The sequence below is a fragment of the Hippoglossus hippoglossus genome, chromosome 23, assembly GCF_009819705.1.
Source record: "Hippoglossus hippoglossus isolate fHipHip1 chromosome 23, fHipHip1.pri, whole genome shotgun sequence".
NCBI lineage: Eukaryota > Metazoa > Chordata > Actinopteri > Pleuronectiformes > Pleuronectidae > Hippoglossus > Hippoglossus hippoglossus.
The window spans coordinates 7,186,725-7,209,670 of record NC_047173.1 but is presented as its reverse complement, the minus strand read 5'-3'; the positions used below and the strand labels follow the sequence as shown (position 1 = coordinate 7,209,670).

Below are 22,946 nucleotides of genomic sequence, written 5' to 3'. Positions count from 1 at the left end.
TCGAGGACGTCTCAAACACAGGATTTCATTTTTTTTGCGGAGGTGATTTCAAGGACGTGATCAGAAAAAGGCAGCGTACTGAATAAACACAGTATTTTAGACACTTGAAAGTATGAAAACACATCAAATGGAAAGAATTTGTATTGTTTTTGTGTATCTTTTATGTTTGTGCTGTAATTTAACCATTGATTTAATATAATTATTATTATTATTATTATTAGTAGTAGTAGTGGTAGTATATCACAACATATTTTATTCAGCAGTCTCACAAGACGATACTTTACTTTTACGTTAAAATACGTTTTTACAGAAAATAACTTTGATCACTCAATGTGCTGCAGCTTTAATCAGACCTGGTTGTCACAGTGAAAACAACAAGTCATATATAAACGGCAGTGAACATAATTGATGACAGGCCACAGATTGGACTGAATATTTACAGCCACTTAATAATCAGGTAAACAGGCTCGTCAGCCAACATGTATCACTGCTAAGTGTTAAGAGATTCTTGCATATTAATTGTTTTCACTGTTATATTGCAGTATCGAACCGCTGTGAATGATTGGATTTCTTACGCTGTTGAAGTAATCTGCTCTCCCCCCCCCCCCCGATATAATGTGATGTGTGTTTGTTGTCGGTTGATGTGACACAATAGAGATTCATACTGTACAGTGCACAATGTAAAGACGTCACTGTAGAAGATATGTATAAAGAGCAGAGGCGGCCGAGTTTCTGTTGGTTAATTATGTCTCAAAAGCTGGGAAAAGAAGAATATTAATATTTTTACTTCATGTATCTGGTGGTACATTGCAATCTTTTTGTTGGTATTCATGAAATTTATTGTAAATGTGAAAATCAAGATATTTGACTTGGAAAACTATTCAAATTGGTTTAAGGCATAGTCATAAATGATAGAGTAGTAAAACCCTCATACATTCATCAGTACAGTTTTTAAAAATCAATGTATTTTTTAGCTGTATTTCTTTATATATTTGAAAGTCAATACTTGTTAGAAATATGAAGTCGTATAATATTCAATTTTTATAATTTCATCCTCCTTGAATGTATTTTAATTTTTATTTCTATATGTCGTTATACATTTCAAAGTCAATACTTGTTATTGATATTCATATATATATGAATATATGGTATTTTTTCTCCAGCTGGCTATGTTTATTTTTTATTCATAAATCCATTGCTGTTAGAAAACCATGATGTACTATGTCGTTAGCAACAACAGCCACCACGACACATGAGGTGAGTCACACCTAAACAAACCCAGACTAATTTGAAAGTCGAAGAAAACACACGTCACAGTGTTGGGTCAACAGACACGAAGCCTGGTCACCAGGAAGAAACAGAAAAAGGACGTAACCAATCACAGACTGACGCGGTGCCCTCGTCCTGCTGTGATTTGCAGCACCGGCCCTGAGGCAGTAATTAGCAGTGAGCAGTAATTATTCATTAATTGTTTGGAGCTTGTAGCCTCGCAAACAGACACAGCCCCTCGGATGTACGTTCCCAGCAGGAGCCAGTTCTATCTTACGGTCCGACCAGTGAGGTGGAGAGAGGGGACCGTCGTCCATGGAGAGGCTCATGGGAAACGCAAAGGACGCGCGTCCACATCCACCAACCAGGGTGTTGAAAGACATGAAGATTGATAAAAGACTTAGGAAAATGAGAGGAAAAGGGGGAAGAAGCTTCTGTGTTTATGATTTAATTCAACTGTGTGCTTTTATGTGTAAGTGCATACTGTATTATGCAATGTCTCAATCTACATGAGCACTTACTTTTCTCCCCCCCCCCGCACCCTGTGTCCAGACTCCCAGAGGATGTAAAAGATGGGGAGTGAGTGACGGCTGAGCTGACACATACAGTATGAGCTCTTGAAGATTTAGAAGGGGGCGAGATGGTAGGGATGACTGGTGGGGCTTATACCAAGTGATTGGTGCGCTGGCCTTGCTAACAATCCCGCTCCGCCAAGAGCCTCTGCGATACTTCAACACGAGGGTCTGATGGCTCATTTGAAAGCCAGATGCGGCGCATTGGAGTTACTCTCCCGAGCGAGCGCCCCTCTCCTCCAACACTTAGCGCGGAGTTGATCTCCAGCTGAACAATTTGGCATTGAACCAGCACAGAATTACACCAAAAAAATGATTTCTATTCAGCCCTCCTGAACAAAATTAACTTCCTGCGGCAGAATGACTCAAAACAGCCGAACACTTCAGGCGAACGCAGGTAGCGTTTTAAACGTGTCTGCTTTTCATTGCGTCCGTATATATGTGTGCTTATCGAGCACTTCTCCGGAGAACTTCAGTGGCCTCTTTCTCACTCAACCCCGGATTAATTATCATAAAACACAGTGAGCAAGTTGCACAACAATGGCGCATCAATAACCTCTGACGTTATCAACCTCTCAGAACCCTGGAACACCTGGGTCCACTTCATCACCTCGAGCCTGTGGATTTATGAACGCTGGTGTGCAATGGATTCTGGGCAGGAGGGACGTGTGGATAATGCAGCTTCATTAAGGGAGAGCATCACGGCTTGCCTGAATGCATTATGGCATCTGTATGAGCTATATGATCTGGGATATTAAATATTTACAGTCAATGTATGCATATGGGATTACTCCTGCAACACACACACACACACACACACACACACACACACACACAAGAACTAAGTCATCTCTGGCTACGTTAACATCCATCATTTGGGGAAAAAAGAAATGGATGCTTTTTCCCCAAACAGCAATCTGACTCTTGAGCTCAGTTATGAAGCATTTAGCAGAGAAATTGATATTAAAGATTGCATAACCTTAGTCTGTGTGGATACTGTATATATGTGTAAAGGGAATTTCAAATTCAACGCAACCTCTGTGTCCGTGGAAATGGATTTTGCTTATTGAGGAATCCAGCAGGGAGGAGGCCAAAAAGGCAACATAATGCAAGGTTAATGGATGGAAAACTTCCTGTAACTCTGCCATAGCCAGAGCATGACACTTTGCATTATTTTTATGCTAATGCGCGTCGCTCGTCAGTTTCGTTTTCCCCTGCAGGGAAAATACAAGCATTCTTTGTATTGTGTTTCCGCTTGTCACACTGCAAAACACAAACCCGCTCTCTGTTTTCCTGAGCGTGTAAACCCACAAAGAAACTGTTTTGATACCAGCCGCTTTGGAGGGTGAGCACCGCATTCATATTTTCCCAAAAAATTCACAGTGCCCAAGAAAAGCAAAAGAGAGAAAGGAGGGGGAGAGAGGATGAGAGGAGAAAAAATGAAAGAAAAGACACAGACACTCCTCATTTGGGAGTTTGGGTTCTCATTCTCTATCGCACCCTTTGAAAGCAGTGGCTTGACAGTTGGAGCAAGCTGCCTCAATAATGTTCAAGTTCTGACACACGACGACGGGGAAAGCTGCTCTTTCTAACTCACGCTCGACATTTTTAGCTCTGAATTGTGAAGGTAGACAAATTATTTACATGTACACTAATGTCAAAAAAAAATATCCACGCTGCTTTCCACCAAAAACTGTCTGAAAATTGCGTAATCCCAATTCTACCTTTTTACCTTTTCAAAATAAAGTGTCTGCCACTGCAAATGGCCAGAAAACTGGTCCTTACGAAAGTAGCTGATGATTGTAAAAGTTAAACAAATTGAGGGTTTCAAACGATGCTCCTAAACTAAAAACCTCGAAGTAACAATTAAATCTTTATCACTGCCTGGAAGCTAGAACGGACCTTTCTCCATCTCACTGCAGCTCTGTGTTATCAGGGCTAACTCGCCAAGGGAATATAAAATTGACTTCTTCCTTCCAGAGCCTCTTTTTATTTATAACCTTTCCCATCGCTGTGTTCCATCATCAGCGCACAAACTATAACGTTTGAAATTCAGGAAGACATTTGAATTCTGTTGTCTCCATGATGTTCTAGTGCTTTTAAAGTACATGGGCCAGACATGGCCATCAAACAGGCCGGGGGGGTCTGGCACTGTGTAGTTCCTGGAGTAGTCCCCTGAAATTATGTGATTTTATTTTTTGGGGATACATCCTATGTTCTCCTGTTGTTTCCATTGTCTCCTCTACCAAATAGCAGCAGTCATTTCAAAAGAGGTCTCTTGGCAAAAGCATTTCCCCCCCAAAAACACAGGAAGCTCAGACAAACACTGAAATGCAAAACTGAAAAACTCCACAATCTGGACACAGTTGTATTTTACATAATGACTTCTGATGTGGGAGAGGAAACAAACAGAACAATGATTTCACAGCAAAGCCGTCATCCATGTGAAACTGAGATTATAAGGAACGGGATCGTGCATTTTAAAGCAAGGGAAAGCAATCACACCGCAGCTGAGAAATCAATCATTATAAAAACAATACTGAATTAGAAATTGGAGATTACTAGGATGGGGAAAAAAAGGGTATTTTGTCACCATCACCAATGTGAATAAGAAAAAGACGGGATGCAAAAATTGACAGGGAGAGTCGCACGTCCTCTGTGGCATAGAAAAAAAGTGCAGCGTGATTTGTGCCTCGCTCCAGTTTAGAGGCTGCATCCTCCAAACCAGCACCCCCGAGGAGAAGCATCCCACCTCAGGCTGCGTCCCCCACCTCAGGCTGCGTCCCCCACCTCAGGCTGCGTCCCCCATCCGCCTGCCCTCTCCTCCTCCGCTCGTTTTGACAAGGCCACAGCCCCCGGTCATCAGTGTTCGGTCTACATGTGTGTGTGTGTATGTGAAACAGGAGAATAGAGAGAAGGAGCCGCATTACAGATTCACCACCGCGCCAGCTTTTCCAGTCCCGCTCCCCCTGGACGCTGCTGCGGTAGCGGCTAACTTGCTAACTGGCTGCTGGAGCTGACATGACTTGTTTCCCCCGACGGACCACGGCCCCCTCCTTTCTTCCTTCCCTCCATGGATCAAATCAAACCAGTGGGCTGATGCTGTATGATGGGAGCTCTGGTACAGTTTAATCACCCAGAGACTGAATCTGATGCTGACTGTTGTCTCCATCACTGCCTGATTCACTGGAACTATTCCTCATATGCAATCTACCCATGGGATGTGCAATCCGGTGGGATGGGAGTCATTTTTTGTCGCTTGCAAAACCGCTTTATAGATATGACAACAAATTTGACATTACAAATAAATGTCCTGTATTCAAAAGCGTAAAAGTACTGACAGTAAAAGTTGTAAAAGTAAAAGTCATCCTTCTGTAGGGTAGTTTTACACATACTACAAGACTGTCATATTTATTTATTGCTTATTAATACTAATGCAGAAATGTGAAGAAGAGCATTTTGCTGTTGTAGCTGATAAGTAGTTGTTGTATTTGCTCTAAAAAGGATATTTATTATTAGTTTATGGAATAACCTGCAGAATGTATTTATATTATTTACACTTGATAGCATTACTGATCAAATGAAAGTAGTTTCTACTAATTAGAAGTAGAATATATACGTTTATTTGATAGTAATGCAGTGTGTGAATTTACATTAAATGTACTAAATTGTTAAATTAAGACTTACTTTTAAATGAATTGTTTGGAAAAATCGTGAAATCGTGCAGTTGTTGTATCTGTAGCTTGAAACAAAGAAAAGAATGGGACGAGTTGCTGTTTCAGAAAATACATCAAACTGCATAGTAAATTAAATAGGGAATATTGATCAAATACATGATTAAATAGACTAAACATTTTAAATAGACTAATTTATATTTTATTGATATATTTATGGCTCCTTGTGATGAACCTACAGAGAATCATCACTTGCAGCATTCAGGTTATTGATTCGGTTTTACAGGACAAAACTTCACAGTTTTAGTTCCCCTAGCTCTCAGGGGATCTCAGGGTTTAATACGGAGATTATGTGTACTGAGCCTAGGATAATAATTTAAAAGCAGTTCATCTATTTTGCATGAAAACAAATCTTACACTACAGAGTCATGAGTCCCTAACGTTACCAAATAAAGGTAATGGAGCAAAAAGTAGAGTTTAACTTTCAAATGTAGTGAAGTAGAAGTTGACTAGAAAATGTAATTATATTTATTTGATCTAAGTCAGTGTGCATTCCACCACCGTGTGTTCCAGCATCATTCTTTCCCTTTTCCACACACAAACAAGAACCCACACGGATTTCCCCACCATCAAAGTATCGCCTGCGGGCCTCGGCCTCGGGAAACTGGTCACCTGCGGGGCTTTCATCAATACCAGCCTCCGAGCGGAAAAAAAAGAAAAAGACCAAACACAAACACATTCACCTCAGGCGGCGACAACCCCCGCTGAGCTGCCACCGCAACCACAGTCGCCCTCAACAAGCTCCTCTAAGTCTCTGGAGCTCGGCCCAGCTCTGTCTGCGGCTCCGTCACTCCTTCCTGCTGCCGGGGCGAGAGGAGGCCACTCTCTCCTTCTCTCTAATCTCTCGCTCTCTCACCCTCCTAATAAGAATCAATATCAGCGCTCTTAAAAGTCATCAAGCACAGAGGTAAAAAGGCTCGAGAGCATGAAATTGCAGATGGGAGAGGGTGTACTTATGCGATACTCGGCTGCGATATGGGCCTCAAATGGGTTTGAGCCATCAAAGACATGAGGGAAAGAGAGAGTGAGAGACAGTGTGCATGTGAGAGAGAGAGAGAGAGAGAGAGAGAGAGAGAGAGAGAGAGAGAGAGAGAAGGGAGGAAAGGCAAAGAGCAGCAGTAGAGAAGAAAAAATAAGTGATGGAGAAAATGAAAGGGTCAGAGATCATTTCACGCTGCCAGGATGTCATCCTTTTAAAAATGTAGTTTCCTCTCTTCCGAGCCAGTCTCTTCATGGACCCGCGCGTCAAACAGTGCGGCCGCGGCAGGCTTATCATGTCGCCGGCTTATCTCCCATTTTTCACGTCCTCAAAACAGCAAAATGCGCAGAGAAGACACCGGAAGACGGGAAAACAAAGGGCGGCTCGGCGGGATCAGCGGCGCCACAGCGGCCCGCTCTGTTTTCATTACCGCACGCCGCCCTGGATGCCGGGTGAGAGCGTTGATGGAGCGATGGATTATCCTGCATGCACGGGATGACCGATGTGAACAGAGACTGAGGCATGAAGGACACGGATCGTGTCAGCCGAGGCAAAAGGCATATTACAACAGAGAGCAGACCTCAAGGACTCAAGTAGATTAAAATTGATTGAAAACCCATTTGTGGCGTTTGGGGTCTTTTATGTCAGCTCTCTCTCTCTCTTTCTCTCTCTCTCTCTCTCTCTCTCTCTCTCTCTCTCGCTGAATAAACAAGAAAAACACATTGCATTTGTGAAGACAAGTATCTCATATTCAGATTTGCATTGCAATAATATCAAGCTGTGGGATTTTGTAATATAAACTGCAATAAAAGGAGTGTGTGTGTTTGTGTGTGTGTGTGTGTGTGTGTGTGTGTGTGTGTGTGTGAGACCATATGGAAAGGAAACAGTAAATTGCAATATGACATAGAAAATATGCACACACAGATGTGCCTCTGTTCACATGCATGTAAAATATGTGAATATATTAAACTCAAAATTAAAACAATCTCCACCCACACACACATTGCGAAATAAACACCCTGTTTATAACATTATTTGGCCTCAAGTTTTTTAACACACACACACACACACATCCATTTTCTTAAGTGTTATTATTGGGACTGATAATGATTGCAAGCATGCAAACTCATCAAGATAGTTGCTTGCACTAATTCCTTTAAAGTATTTGAAATGAAAATAAAAATTGTGTAAAATCAATGTGTAATCTATTGTTTGTCAATAGATTACTCAACCCCCTACAGGACCAACATGTACAACTCTGACAACCTGTGAACGTAAGAAGCTTTTACGTAGTCCATCAGTATCCAACTTGCACTCGCATATTTTAATACAATGTGTCAACCACTTTAAATTGCTTATGCATTTGAAATGTGCTCCACGCAAAAAGAGCCTTTCCTCGCCGTCAGCCCGTGACAGCATCACTTTTCATAGTCTCTATTCTGCTGTATCACAATGTCCCCGGTGACATATCAACAGTATGTGAATGAATGTAATTTTCAGGGATTCTTTTTTTTCTCTCAGTAGACGATTGTTAGCGCGAACCTCTGCGACTGCCATCCACCTGCGCAGGTCTGTACAATCCAGCTGATAAGCCTATAAGCTCTCTTCAGAAAAACGAGGAGTATCTAGCCTGAACAAAATGCCACAGTGCTCCGCAAACCCCTGTGGTGACAAATGCCTCCCGATAATATCTGAATACTGGGGTTTTATGCAATATCTGTGCGACTTATTCACCAGGAAAAAGAGGCATGAGTGGGGACAGCAACCTGACTGGTGCGTCTACAAGATCAGATCTTTCTCTGCAGGACGTAGACAGAGCACATAAGTCTCAGTGTGACGCAGTTTGGTTAAAGGAGGACAATGAATACAGAGAGTCTCAATGTTACCGAATGGCGTAAACCCTCTGACTTGGTGACGCCCCCCCCCCTGTGAGGCAGTGGGCTCGCGATGAAGATGTCAGGAAAAAAAGATGTGGGGAATCCCAGAGTCACACGACCATTCAGTCGCATCTGAAGGTTTAGATTTCTATACATCCTCAGAGCCGTCACAAGGGTAGGATGATGACCAGGGAAAAATTCCAAAGGCTCAAGAGAAAAAACTCCTTCCCATTACATACAGTGGATGTAGGTAAAAATGTCATGGCAACAACTAATTCCCCACTGTCTCTCAGATAATAATTTTCCTTTATGGGTTTGACACCATAAAATAATTTAAAAGCCCATAACTTAGAAGTGATAAGCAACCGGACATTTAGCAAATAGAAAGGTTTTCACAGGACAATGACAGTATTTAGATTGTATACAGGAAAACTGATCTTTGTGAGTATTTAGGGAAGTGGGTAACAAAAATACACTTACAGTAAATTTGCATTGTAGCTACATTTCAGCTATTACCTCCTACTTAATCCAAATTTCATTTCAGTTATTTAAATGTATTATAATTAACTACTGACAGTGTGCGGGGGCTTATTTATCCTATTTACATTTTACATTAGAGAATACAAGACTTTGCAAATGGTTTTCCTGGGTTTCGGGTATAAAAAATACTTAATTAATGGTCAGTCTAGTTCTAGACAATTTTCTGCCATTGAAATTGCCAAATAGTGTCACTTTTCCATGAAATATTAGCCCATCTGTTAGTAGCTGACTTAAATCTCGACCTGCAGCCACTTTTAAAAATGAATAAAACTGTAAATTGGTTTGGTTTTATGAGCGTTTCAAAAACTGCCCTGTGTGGCACTTTGCAGGGCCGTCCACCTAAAAACAGCCAAACCCTAACCGCCCTCAGAGGAATGACGTGATCTGGCATTGGACAATGGCAGAATTCACTTAATTTTCCTCACATCACCTCAATAGCAACATGGTTCAATGTGAAAAGCCTTCAGAAAAACATGCTCATGTTGGAGTAAAGGCCATAAGCCATAAGCCAGGATGTCCCTTACCGTCCACACAGGCGGGCCGGGCTCTTGTAGTTCCAGCGATCTGGCCCTTCTTACAGGCGCAGCGGGCCGTCTGCCTGGCGATGGTCCGCCGTGGTTGGCTGCTGTCCCTGTCCAGCGTCACAATCTCACATGTCCCGGCTGCCAGCTGGCCTGGAAATGACATTGCACCACAGGAAGCGAGGTCAGAGAGATGAAATCATAAACAGGGCAGAATAAACTAGTCTGTCTCTTCTGTTACATGTGTAGTGTGTAAGCAGGGTGGTTCGGTTTTTTTTCTTTTTAAAATGCTTTTGTAGGTCAGTTGGCAGAACACAGCAGTCAAATCTCCATGTTGAAAGCCTTGTCTCACTGCAGAGCCTGACACAAATGCATATGGTGTTTGTGCATGTGCTTATCCACAGCCAGACTTTCTATGAAAAGGAAAATGCATGTTCTCAGTGTTACAGCCCGATTTGATATTTCAGGGATGATTATAATCGTACTAGAATGACACGCGATAAATATAGTCAAGGTAAACCAAATCTCACACATCAATACAATATCTGTTTCCTAAATGTGCCTGATTTATCATCAAGATATTAACAGATATTTCCCATGGATAATTGTGAACATGTTGACAACAATCTATCTCGTTATGTTCAAAACCAAAAATCCTGGATCTGCCCCCCCCCCCCCCCCCCCCCCCCCCCCCCCCCCCCGATCCAGATCCACACCATTTTGCATCGTTCCACCAACGTGGAAATCCATTAAGTTGTTTCTTGTCTTATTTTGCTTCCAAACAAATGGACAGGGGTGAAAACATCACCTCCTTAGTGGGCGTGATAAAAAGAAACTATCTCGATATGGATCCACAAGGATTTTCAAATTGTTATGATCAAGACACTGGATTTTTCACTATGTAAAAAAGAGAATTCCCAGTTCTCAACTTTGCTTTTCAGAGCATTTCAGGACAGCAATTTCTTAGTAATTATCAGGCGACCAACACCAATATATCTGTGGTAAGCTCATATTGGCTCTTAACGACTTAGTAAAGTTGGTCAACAAACAAACTAAAGCTGCTTTACAAAATGAACAATGAGCTGTTATTGTCTAAGTGGCATATGTTTTATTTCTTGTCTAAAAAGTAACATAGTGTGACTTTAATGACTTGGACTTGAACCCTGAACATCTCCAGTGCAGCTGCTCAGGAGCCGACACTCCGGAGCGGCGGCTCACAGACGGGACTGCAGGTGTGAAGGGACTTTAAAAGACAACGGTGACAAAATAACTTTACATTTCAGCCACCTAAAGACTGCCCACAAGCTAATTCCCATTAAGGGCCACATCCTATCAGCCCACCTCTTTGAAGGTAATGTTCCCATTAGCCACGAATGAAACGCATGAATACTGATGAACTTTGTAATTGCTGCCAAGCCTCCCCGTCTTACACACACATCCTCCATGTATTCAATAGGGTGACCTCTGGCCCTGTAGCCGGGGCCCTTGCTGCTTGCAAATTAACCTTTGTCTCCGTGCGGGGGCCCTCGGGTGCCATCGTTGAGAGGCTTATCAGGATCTAATTGTGATTGGCAAGAGGATGGAAGTTGTGATTAAATCTGGACTCGAGTCCCGGGCACTCGGGTGGCTGGCTTAATGAACTGAGCAGCGAGGGGTCACACCTGGGGTAATGGGGATCTATCAGGATTCATCCACACACTGGGACCTGTGGTGGCCGTGGCAATACACGGAGAAAATACTCATATACAGTAATGTCACTATTTTAATGCCACGTCTATGTATTTGTACCCATAAACGGTTCTTAACATTGAAAGAATATTAATGGTCTCATCTATAGGCTACCACTGGACCAATGACATCACAATGTTGTTAATGTTTTACGCAGGTTCAGGTCTTTCATGTCAAAATGCTGCCATGTACAGACATATTCATATTTTCATTCAATAACATTACCTTCTTGGCAGACAAAAATCTCTGCAACCGTATTAAAAACACCCATGTTTCAAATGATGCACCATATATGTTCACATATCTTAGACTTCCTGTTATTTGCCAGTACTGACTCATTCTGAAGCTGGAATATTGTCAGTAAGTAAACAAGTAGACTTTGGCTTGAAGAACAATAACATTATTCTTCTTTATTCTGCTGTCCCACACACTGACTTATCGCCACACGCACACACACACACTTAAGCAAAAGATGCACGCATATCATTAGAACACCAACCACAAAACAGCTGGCCTGTGAAAACCATGCAGCTCTAAAATGTCAACTATTAATGAGCCAAGAAAATGAGCTCATTATCAATTTTCAGATTATCAAATTGGTTTTTAAATGGTTTATTAAGCTTTAGATGTAGGATAATTTTTTAATCCCAAAAAGAATCACGTACCTCTTCAGTTTATCTACAAAAAAAGATTAATAGAATATGAGATCATTTTTTTCTTATAATACTTATATCTCCTTGCAGCTGTCCTGTAATTTCCTGCCTCATGTGACGACATTGTATTGCGCAAAGGTGCGTGGTAGTAAAAATAGTTTGTGAATTATCTGCCTCTACCGTAATCTATTGCTTCACATTAACAATACACAGTTTATATGTATCAATAAATACAAATCTATAATGAAGATGTTTGCCTCAAGATGTCTTGAAGGTCAATCTGGGATCTGAAAGACGCATGAAAGACCTTCTCTAGAGTCAGGGTTCGGTTTGTCCATCGAGGTTTACTATCGAAACATGGCAGATTCTGTGGAGGAGGACTCACTCCCTATATAATGAAGGGCTCATTCTAACATAATGAAAAGACAATGATTCTTAGTTTCAGGTTATTACACCCTAATGAAAACATAATTGTGAATATCATATTCAATTTCTGCTAATAGATCCAACTAAATCCAACTTGTCCTTCATCACTGGGAGACTATCTTCAAAACTGCATCCCAGTGTAATCCCATCTGTGTATTTTTGAGAGATCGAGACACAATCACCACCACTTTTCCTTTATTTCCTCTTTTCTCTCCTCCATGCCTTCCCACTTTACTCCCTCCATCTCCTCTGTCTTCTGCAGGTGATGCTGGATAATGACTTGTCATGTAAGCCCCTGTGTGTGTGTGTGTGTGTTTCTGAATCTGTTCATGTGTGCGTGTTTACTTCCTGCCTCCTACCCCACCCACCCACCCACCCACCATCTCTGCAGATCTTCCACTCTTCGCGCCTGCCTCCTCTCTCTGTCAGTTCCTTGTCCTTTGGAGCTCCTCCACCGCGGGAAGCTGAAACGACTGTTTGGATGTCTGAGGTAATCGCGCGGATGGTTGTGGCGCCGAGGTAGCATGTGTGAAGTCGACGAGCTCAAAGACGGTGGCTGATTTGACGGCGCGATTCGCGAGTCGATGGAGCTCATTAATTGCCGGCATTTCATCAAACAGCCGCCTTGTTTTTACTGTCACAGCTGTAGCTGCTGGGAAAACAGAATTGTTTTCATGTTGTTTTCTTGCATTGTATATTGTCTTCTATACAGCTACACTGACTTCATGGAGGTGATAAAGAATCCTCTAATTTTAAACCCGGTGTATAAATAAAACAGTTGCGCTCAGTTGCACAGGATTTACTGGCATAGTGTATATAGGTCAATATTAAGAATCGTATAGAAAACTTGTGTCCCAATTCTTCTTATGTTACAGCAGAGAGTATCCATGTCATTAAGGACCAAGTAGCTTATTATGGATTCTATCTTTGCTATTAATGACTCTATCTTCAAAGTGGTATGGTCTGGTGGAGTAAATCCATTTTGCCAGATTCAAGTTTAACAATATTTAAATGGTGTTTAATTCATATACATGTACTTGCAGTGGAAGTTTGAAATCATCCCAGTTTCAGTTTTAAGCTACAAACATATTAAGGGAAGTTTGTGCTTGAGCAAGAATACGGTTTTTGGTCCAAGTCATGAATATTCCACAACACTCAACGTCTGCAGCCCTGTGTGGCTTAAGGATCGATGTGCTCGGAGCTAAATGCTAATTTGAGCATGCTAACGTGTCTATAATAACAATGCTAAAATGCTGATGTTTCTGGGGCATAATGTTTACCATGTACAGCATCTTAATTAAGTGTGTTAGCATACTAATGTTAGCTGAGTAGCACGAAACAGAGTGCACAGCCGAGGCGTATAACACATATATTGAACGAGTCAATTTTGAAAGTGAAAGAAATGTTGAGAGACTGTGAGAGTTATTAAAATGTATCCTGAGGGGAACACGAATATACAAGAACAAATGCTAATCCCATGCTAATGCTAATCCCTGAAATAGTTTCATTTATAGAGGAAAAGTCATAGGATCATCAAAGTAATCAGCGTTCTCCCTCTAGATACCAGGAATATTGGAAGTTGGGGGACAAATATCCAGTAAACATTTAGCTATTTCAATGGAGAAGTGAAAACGGTGTCAGGGCATCATCAGGGGACCATGAATGTCTCCTGAAGATGGACCCAATGCGCTAGATTTCATGGCAATCCATCCAACAGTTGTAAAGATGTTTCTAAAAAGCAGAATTACATCCTCGTGGTTGAGGGAGGACTAGACGGAAAATGCTCATCATCAATGTCATTAAGGTTCAACCTATGAATGTCTGTACAAGCTTTTAACGCGATAGACTTTTCTGTTTCAATCTGGAGCAAAGTGGTGGACTGACCAACTGCCTGACATTACCATTCCCAAAGCGACATCATCCTGAGATCAAAAGCTAGCACTAAACAGACTATGCATCGGTATCATAACACAGAGGAATTCATCTGTCTTGTCTTTATATTCAAGTTCACAGCATATTCTGCTAACTACCTATGCCTAGTATTTGAGGTGAATATCAATTATATGAGATGATGTAGACATCAGTCTGTAGAGAATTGCAAAAGAGAATTCGTTTTGAACAACTTGGTTTCAGCTGCAAGCGTTTCGAGCTGTCTGCAGTCTTGCCAGATATTGTGTGAAAGAACTTGAGGACAAGCTGGTGTCAGTCCTCCAATAAAGTGAGTTGATTTCATTCCTTCTCCTCTAATACAAAACATATTCCTCTTTTACTGCCCTGGAGCGATCTGCAGAAAAGGTTAGAGAGTATCAGGATTACACAGCTCCAACAGGGCACTTTTTCAGGGGCCAGAAAACCACCTCTGCACTTGTGCCTAGTGTTTTTCATTAACAATTTGTGCACATGCAAAGATGCAAGACGCAGCCCGGGCCTCATCATAGTCATCCCGTGAAGAAATTGGACGGCGAAGAGAGGAAACACTAATCTTGTTTCCTGGAATCAACTCATGAATAGTGGGAAAAAATCTAAAACTGGCAGGTGCTCTCAGAAACTAACCCAAAGATTGTAGCAGTCGTGCTATGATTTATCATCCCCCTTATCAGCTTCTGTTGTCGAGCAGTTGTCAGCTTGGTCGGCCAAATGGCTGATTAAAATGTATGTGTGGGCACCCTAGAGTGAAATGAAAGCTCTGACTGTGGCAGAAGATGGATTTATGTGGCCGAGTGTGTGGCTTAATACAATGTAATGTTATTGACGTGCTCCTTTTCTTTATTATTTCTCCTCCCGCTCCTTAGCACATTACAGCTGCTCTGGCATACACGACCATTTGACAAATGTCCAGCGCGGCTACAACGAAGGGAAACATGACATTTTACCCACTTCTTCTCCTCGTATCTTGCCCAGATGTCTGAGAGCATTTCAAGAGGCTCTTTTCATTATTTTTTAAAAAGGGTTCTTGTTTTTGCTGCTCAAGAGATGAAAAAACAACTTAACTCGCTTCTTAGAGACTCAATCTGCTGATTCGCATGCTTAGATATGTATGAAATGTGTGGTGTATGCTTGGTGAGAGGAGTAGGTATAGTAGTTTTTTCTTGTCCTTTGAAAAGCTGCAGCTTGCTGGTGTCAAGCTGGGATTGCACACTGTGCTGCACAGGAAATCGCCTTTTTTCGCCTAAGTGTCCTAAATCTGACACAAAAATTCAGTCTTCCATGAAATTTACTCAAGATACAGACGCGCAATTCGACAGAATGACTTTTTAATTAGTTCTGAATTTACAGTAAAACGTGTAGCAGTGTGCTGGTGAAGGATGAGGGCTCCCATCCAAAATAAAATGCAGAGAAATGTTTGCTCATGGTAATTCAAGACCACATCTCGAAGACCCTCAGCAGTACATTAAATGTGAAGTGCGATGTACTCGCTTTCAGTTGATACTGCGATGCAATTACCATGCCATTACATTATATAATGAACAGGGGTGTAACACAAAACTACTATCTTCATCTGAATCAGTTAATTTCACCTAAATATTTGTATTCAGATTCTTATCAGACTCAACTATGCAGCTTCATTTCATATTAAATTGGTTTCCCCTGATATTTCCTACTCATAATGAGATTTATAACACTGTTGATTAAAATCACTTTTTAGATGGTCCCTAACTTTAGCTTATTGTATCCGTCACGTTTCAGCAAAACGCAGGCATAATGCAAACATTTCCTGTCAGCAGCATATCGACAGCTATCACCTGGATTAGTTTGATACAGAGCAAAAGCTATGAATCTAGGAGGATTATCAATTTTAGCATAAATTATAAGGATTTACTATTTTATATGATTACTGACAGAACAGGAACTACGGTTTCATAGGCTACAAGTTGAGCTCCATCTTTTTAGTCCATATTCCTTTGCATTTTGGAAAATGAGGTAAAGCAAATTTATCAGCAGGTATTTACTTAATCTCTTATTTACTTTGATACGATAGAAAACGAGTGACAAGGAGCACGTGTTTCTATGTTTTCCACGTAGGTTTATGGGCGTTCATTTGCAGTGAACAGTGGAGACAATGGTATCCTCAGAAAGAATGAGTCACATTTAATCTAACATATGTGGATCTTATCTAGATGACTGAGTTGTGACTGCACATTTTGACACAAATTGCAGCAATGGGGTACCAATGAATATAGCCTAACTTTTGGTAGAGATAAATCACACTAATGGCACAAAAAGTTGCACATTTCATGACAACCTGCCAGAATTAAAGCTTAACCGGCCCTATTAAAGAAAAAGTTGCCCTGTTGAGGAGAAACCCATCCAGTGTGGCAACGCTGACACTGAGAAGTAGTGATGTGGCAAATTGTGGTTGATCAGTTGAGTGAGGGTTGATGGATATAACTGCAAAAATGTGGATGCTTTTCATATCAGGGAACATCATTGGTTCCTATCTGTATTTATTAATACCTCTAATGATAAGGTACTGATGAAAGTGTAGAAATGGAGGTGAGCGTGTAATTGGAAAGGCTTAATTGGTCTCACTGTGGACAAATGTGTGGCTAGTGGCAAAAGAACAGTCGAAAAAAGCAGCCCCGAGTCCACACACTGCTTCTTGCACTCAGCTGGACCGTTGTGGTTTGAGCTATTCGAGGGACTGACTTTGGAATCCTCAGAGCACTGCGATCTCGCTAGCGGGGCTAAAAATATGCTGTGTAAGGTTAGAAGCCTTAAGTGCTGAAATATAACATATTGATTTGTGTATTAAGCAAACACTGTTGTCATGGCGTCTCGGAGGACCCGGGTGACTTTTGTGTGCCTGTGTGTGAGTTTGTGTAGGTTTTACTTATGTTGTGGGGACCTAAATCTGTTAGCAAAGTCGGATTATGCCGATTTTGATTCCTTATGGTGTACAAAAAGCAAGTCCATTATTTTAGTCTTTAAATTTGAAGGTGAAGACGTGTTTTAAGGTTAGGGAAACGTTAGGGTTAGGCTCATAGTAGTTACAGTATGTTTAAGGCTAGAATCTTTAGGAAATGAATGTAAGTCAATGTAATGTCCTCTGAGTCAGTGAGGCAATGTGATCTACAACACACAAACAGGCACTTTTGTTCACATTAAAACAATGTGTGCAATGGCTAAAGCCTTGCTAACAAAAGAACATTTTCTACTCTATATTCTCCACTTAACCCAGAAACACTACAGAGCAGCTTGATGTAGCTGGAGAGCAGCATCACATCTGCTCTGCTGGAGAGGACAGAGTGTGTATGTGTGTACCTACATGTTAGACATCGCCAGACTAAAATGCTATATCACTCCAGCATGCTACAGCTGCTCGAAACGAGAGAGGAGTCTGGCGCCAAGACTACAAGTCTGAAATCCCATTTCGGATCCAAACGTTGCATTAGTCGAACCTTGATGTCATCCCTCTACCCTGAGGCCCGGTGGGCTAGTTTTTAAATGAATCCTTTTAACAAGCCTAATCAGAAGCTGGACAAGCCAACTGAACACCATGTGGTGTAAAGGGAAGGAGAGCGGAGTGGACAAAATTACAGCTTTAGGGAAAAGAGCAGTCAGATGATGTAGGGCCCGAAATGAAATCTCTGAAACGACATGCACTAGAGCAGGAGGAGAACGAGGCACAGAAACAATGGAGGTGGCCATTTACTCGGACTTCAATTCGTATGGTGTCTGGACCTTTCATGTTCCATTTCAGTGCCATGTATTCGCATGACTAGAAATCAGTGAGCGCAGTGGTTTCATGATCTAAATGGACGGCAGTGGGGTCAAATGTTTCTTGCAACATCCTGTTGTATTGTTTAGAAGGTAGCTCGGTGATTTGTAAAAGGGAAAGAAAGGTAGAAAGTAGCTTTTGTAATCTTCCAACAGAGTCAAGCTTGGAGTTTTCCCAGTTTCCCGTCATTAAGATAAGCTAAGACTGGTTTGATGAGAAAATAGTAGCTGCTTAGCTTAGCCGCCACTAAATATCTAGTCTCAGTCTGTGGGAAAAAAACATTTAAGAAATACATATAAGTTGTTAGTTATTGCGACTTAGAGGTGGTAGAGGTTGGATTTTGTTAAATTCTTTAAGCTAAGCTAAGCTAATTGCCTGCTACCAATGACCCTAATTTTGAGTACAAGAACACCCAAAATTAAACCAAATTTTGTTTCCACGATCTCGTAAAAAGCAGTAGAACGAACTGACCTCCCTCAGTTCGCCTCGACTCGCAGTAGACATCCATTTTCTTGCCTTAACACTGATAGAGTGACCGAAAACTCATCATACAGCTGGCCTTGAAATTATTAATACCCCCGTATGCCTCCATGAGTCAGAAGAGAAAGTTCTGGAGACAATTCTCATTGGGAGCACTCTCTCATCACAACCAGGGGGAGAGAACTGTGGTCTGGCTGATCTATTTTGGGTGAAACAAGCTTGTCTGAGCCCCTCGCTTGCTGTGGAGCCACTCTGAACAGTGATTTGATTTTCCTTTTCTGCCCTTTCTTTAGAGAAATGCTTGGGCAAGCAGCAGGCGCACAGAAACACTGATACACAGTAGAACACAAACACATGCAAGCAAAAATATAGCAAAAAATATATAACCGCAAGACAGCACAAACACACTCAAATGTGAATGTTGTAATGCACCTACAGGTAAACTTATGAAGGACGCTTCCTTCTGCTTAGTACAGAGGTAACAAGGCAGGAGTCGTGTGCCTACTGCACACTAAAGGATTTTTAAATCTTTACTGACTTTATAAACATTAATATTAATCGTGAGAACACAACGCCAGACAATCCACTCGAGATGCATTTCAACAAATGTTTTTTGTGTGGCGATCCCAGAGATTTGGGAATTAACAGAAACTCGTGACTTCACCACTGGGTTGGAGCCTCCCCAGTTCATTCAGGTCTTTACACCCCTCGAACTACTGGATAATTTGGCCAAATAATCTGTTCAGATCAACCTCAAATGGGCAAAGTCCTTGTAATTGTCTGTAGGGCTGAATAAGACTTGAAATTGGCCCAATGAGGCCACCCTTAGTTTTGCATAGTTGAAATCTAATTACTGTGATTTAAAAAATTAAATCCCAATTCAACAGATGTAGCTGGTGTACGTGTTTGCATGGAGAGAGTTATCATTTAATATAAGGGAGGACATTTGGGAGATTTTTCCCCCAATTATTATGAACAGTTTAATTAGATTAATCATTTGAATATTTTATTAAGCAAAAATGTGAGTTTGGTGGTTCGGGCGTCTGCACCGTGTGGATCAGAGCTGCGGTGGTTAGTTGATGAATTGATTAGTCGACTGTACATCAATAAGCATTTTTTCAATTAGCAGAGATAATCAATAATTCTTAATAGAAAAATGACAAAAATGTCATAATAAAATTAATTTTGGGTTTTGTACCGTTGGTTGGCAAAAACAAGACATTTAATGAACTTGTACCGACCAAAAGATAAATCAATTAATTGAAAAAATTAAAAAATTACCAGGTTATTTAATAATTTAATAAATAAAGTCTTTGATGGTTGCAGGCTTAGTGATAAATGCTTATATCACTCTGGCAGGGTTTTGACTGCTATTTGGACAAAACAAGCAATTTGAGGACTCCATCTCATAAATAAACATTTTTTGAAACATTATACAGACTAAATAATCAATCACTTCATAACAAATATAATTAAGAGGATAACTGATAACAGCAGCCTGAGATGAAGGACTTGTGGATGCACGGATGCTAATACCTCCCTCCAGACTACAGAGGCTTTGAGACACATTCTTATCAACGTAATGCATGTATTTTTTTCTATGTTTTTTCTATTGACTTGCGATTAAATACATTCAAGCGAGTCCCTTTGTGGCTCAACAGGGTTTTCATAATGAAGCCTGGGCCTCCTTCTTCCTGCTGTGACCTTGTGTAAAGCACGTGAAGAATGGTGTTTTCCCAGGAGACGCCCTCATTTCCCCAGCGTTAGTGTTTTAGAATAATGAACCCTGCTTAATAACAGGGTTCTGGCATGAAACAATGACTGATCATCAATTAAAACGGTGGGAGAAAAGGGAAAACAAATGACCCCTGTAACCCTTGGTAACACAGGAAAAGCGTATGTGCGTACACACATACCGGCGCCACTTCACCACCGCAATTAAGCACATTCTCCACCCCCGGAGGATACATCGCTGCAGGGCAATGATGATAAGGTGAAGTCCCTTAAATGTTGCTATGATTTCGCACACCAAAGACCCCTGGGTGGATGTGCGGAAGTCCAATCATTCCTCTCTTCCTGCCCCCTTGGGGGACAGAAGCAAGGGATGTCGGACGGTGTGAGGCTCCTGATCAGGGCCCGATGGGCTCCTGTGTGTGAAAAAATCAATAACAAAGCATCTGCAAGTGTGTGCGACGTTACTCGTGTTGAGTGTATGCATGGATTCTTTCATATTGCTACCTGAGCTGCAGTTGTGTTTTTCTTCTAAATCTTGCCTTTTCTTTGTATTGTTGCGCTTTATTTTCCCTTCCTCTCTTTCCTCCATTTATTCTCTCGCTGACACCCGGCACTCAGCAGGGGGTGGGACATTCACAAATTTACAACCTTCTCCAGCTCTTTGACAACAAAATATCACTTACACAAAGCCTTTTTTAAAAAGGAAATTCTTTATCCCCACCTCAAAAAAGATCCACTCATTGTTGCGAGGGGGGGGATATTTCGGCTCCTGTAAAGACATGTTTTCGAACGTGACGGGGAAGGAAAATGCGAAGCCGCGTCGATGGCCCGGGAGGAAACCACAGCTAACCTCTTAAGTCAAAGTCGCGGTCGCCAACATGGAAGAGTAATGGATTTATGTTTTCTGCATCGGGGTGTCACAGAAGCTCCGTGGCTCCGCGGAAGGTGCTGTCAGAGCTGAAGTGCAACTCTTCAAAAATATAACTGCAGCTCGGGGCTGCGTAGGTACAACACGGAGACTGGTCATCTGGAGCTACTTGTATTTGCTCTTATATGGTTCTCATGCTGGGAGAGACGGTTGGTGGTGAAGGTACGTGTCTGTTATCAGGGAAAACATCGGGTTTGGACACAAAAAACTGAATTCCTGTCAGGTCTGGATCGGGCGCCGGGAGAAACTTCACTCTGACTGTGTCTGGTTCGGAGAGAAAATTGTGGCCAGATGCGTCTATGAGCCTCTGTCTACATATATTGTAAACTATTGTATCCACTAAAATATACCTTCTTTACACCTTGTTAACACTTCTACAGAACCAAATTCCTGTAAATTGCTGCAGCACAACAACGAGTCAGACTCTCCCACATAACAATGCAAATACAAGACGGATCTAATGATACTGGAAGGTTAGAAATGTTTCCTTCCATCGCAGGTGTAACTTTAAACTAGAACTGTTCTTTAAAAAACACTGCAAAAATACGAACACAAATATGAGAATTATTAATTATTAATTAACTGCGATTCTGTTTTTAAATCAAACCTTATATTTGAGGTGAAAATCCCAGGACAAAATGTCAAGATATATTCCCAGGAAGTTGCCACTTCAATCAGGCGAAACCTTCATTCCCGCATGAATAATCCATCTCGTGTTGCCGTCGCACTACTGCGACAATCAACAGGTGAAATTTTACACTGAACTATGAATCTGCTCCTACGCGGCGAGCATCTGCCGCCGCCTCCACCGCAAGGACACCTCCGCAGAGATGCATAAATCCGGCTGAAGTTGTAAGTCTCCTGTAAGTAACTGTGACATTAACCAGGCTGGTCACATACGCACACATGCGCACCGGTGCAGATGCCCCCCCCCCCTCCCCCGTCCAGCGCGGCTCCACTCACCCCTCCACCTACTGTATTGGACTTAATGATCTCTCTCATTCGAAGCTGAGAAAAAGGTTGAGTATTGAGGAGATTTAAAACATCTTTTTCAAAAGGATGTTTCACGAGGACTCTGAAGAGAAGCGTAACTGTGCGTAATTGAATGCTGCGTTCAGATTCCGTTGCATTCGCACCAGAGATCTGCTTTTCACGGTGGCTGTTAAAGATGAATCATCTTATTTTATTGACAGCGGCTTTTATATCAACAGGATTTTACGATCTTATCATAACCCGGGTTTTTTTTGGACAATGATATGATAAAAATGTGATAAGTGCATGGTCTTTGAACTTGTGTATGGGAGTGGCAGGGTGCATGGCTCCTTTCACCGCGGCTCCATCAGCATGCAGGCTGAGGTGTGAGGGGGAGAGTGGTGATTGAATACAGAGGCTGCAGGCCCCGGCACTGCCTTTAATCTCCCCCTTCCCATTTAACTTGGCCTCTGTGCTGGTGCTCTGCCGAACCTCAGCTGGGACATAAAGACACACACACACACACACACACACACACACACACACACACACACACACACACACACACACACACACACACACACACACACACACACACACACACACACACACACACACACACACACACACACACACACTGCTTCGTCTGCCAGCCTCTCCCCCAGTCCTATCTGTCTTCTGATCTGTCCGTCTTTCTGTCGGGGTGTGTCCCCATTGCTCCATCTCCAACTGGCTGTTCCTTCTTTTCAACCTTGTTTGTCTTCTGTCTCCTGTCTGTCTTAAAAAGCTTTAGAAATAAACCCAAATATACGAG

General features: G+C 41.8%; 1 protein-coding gene across 2 annotated transcripts in view; it reads right to left on the bottom strand.

Moving 5' to 3' along the window:
• Positions 1-22,946, bottom strand: part of tafa5a (TAFA chemokine like family member 5a) — a 140,243-nt gene that overhangs the window by 43,923 nt on the left and 73,374 nt on the right. For both annotated transcript variants that reach the window (XM_034578616.1, XM_034578617.1), the window contains exon 2: positions 9,496-9,645. In XM_034578616.1, coding sequence (XP_034434507.1) covers positions 9,496-9,645 — 150 coding nt within the window. The remainder of the gene's footprint in view (positions 1-9,495; positions 9,646-22,946) is intronic.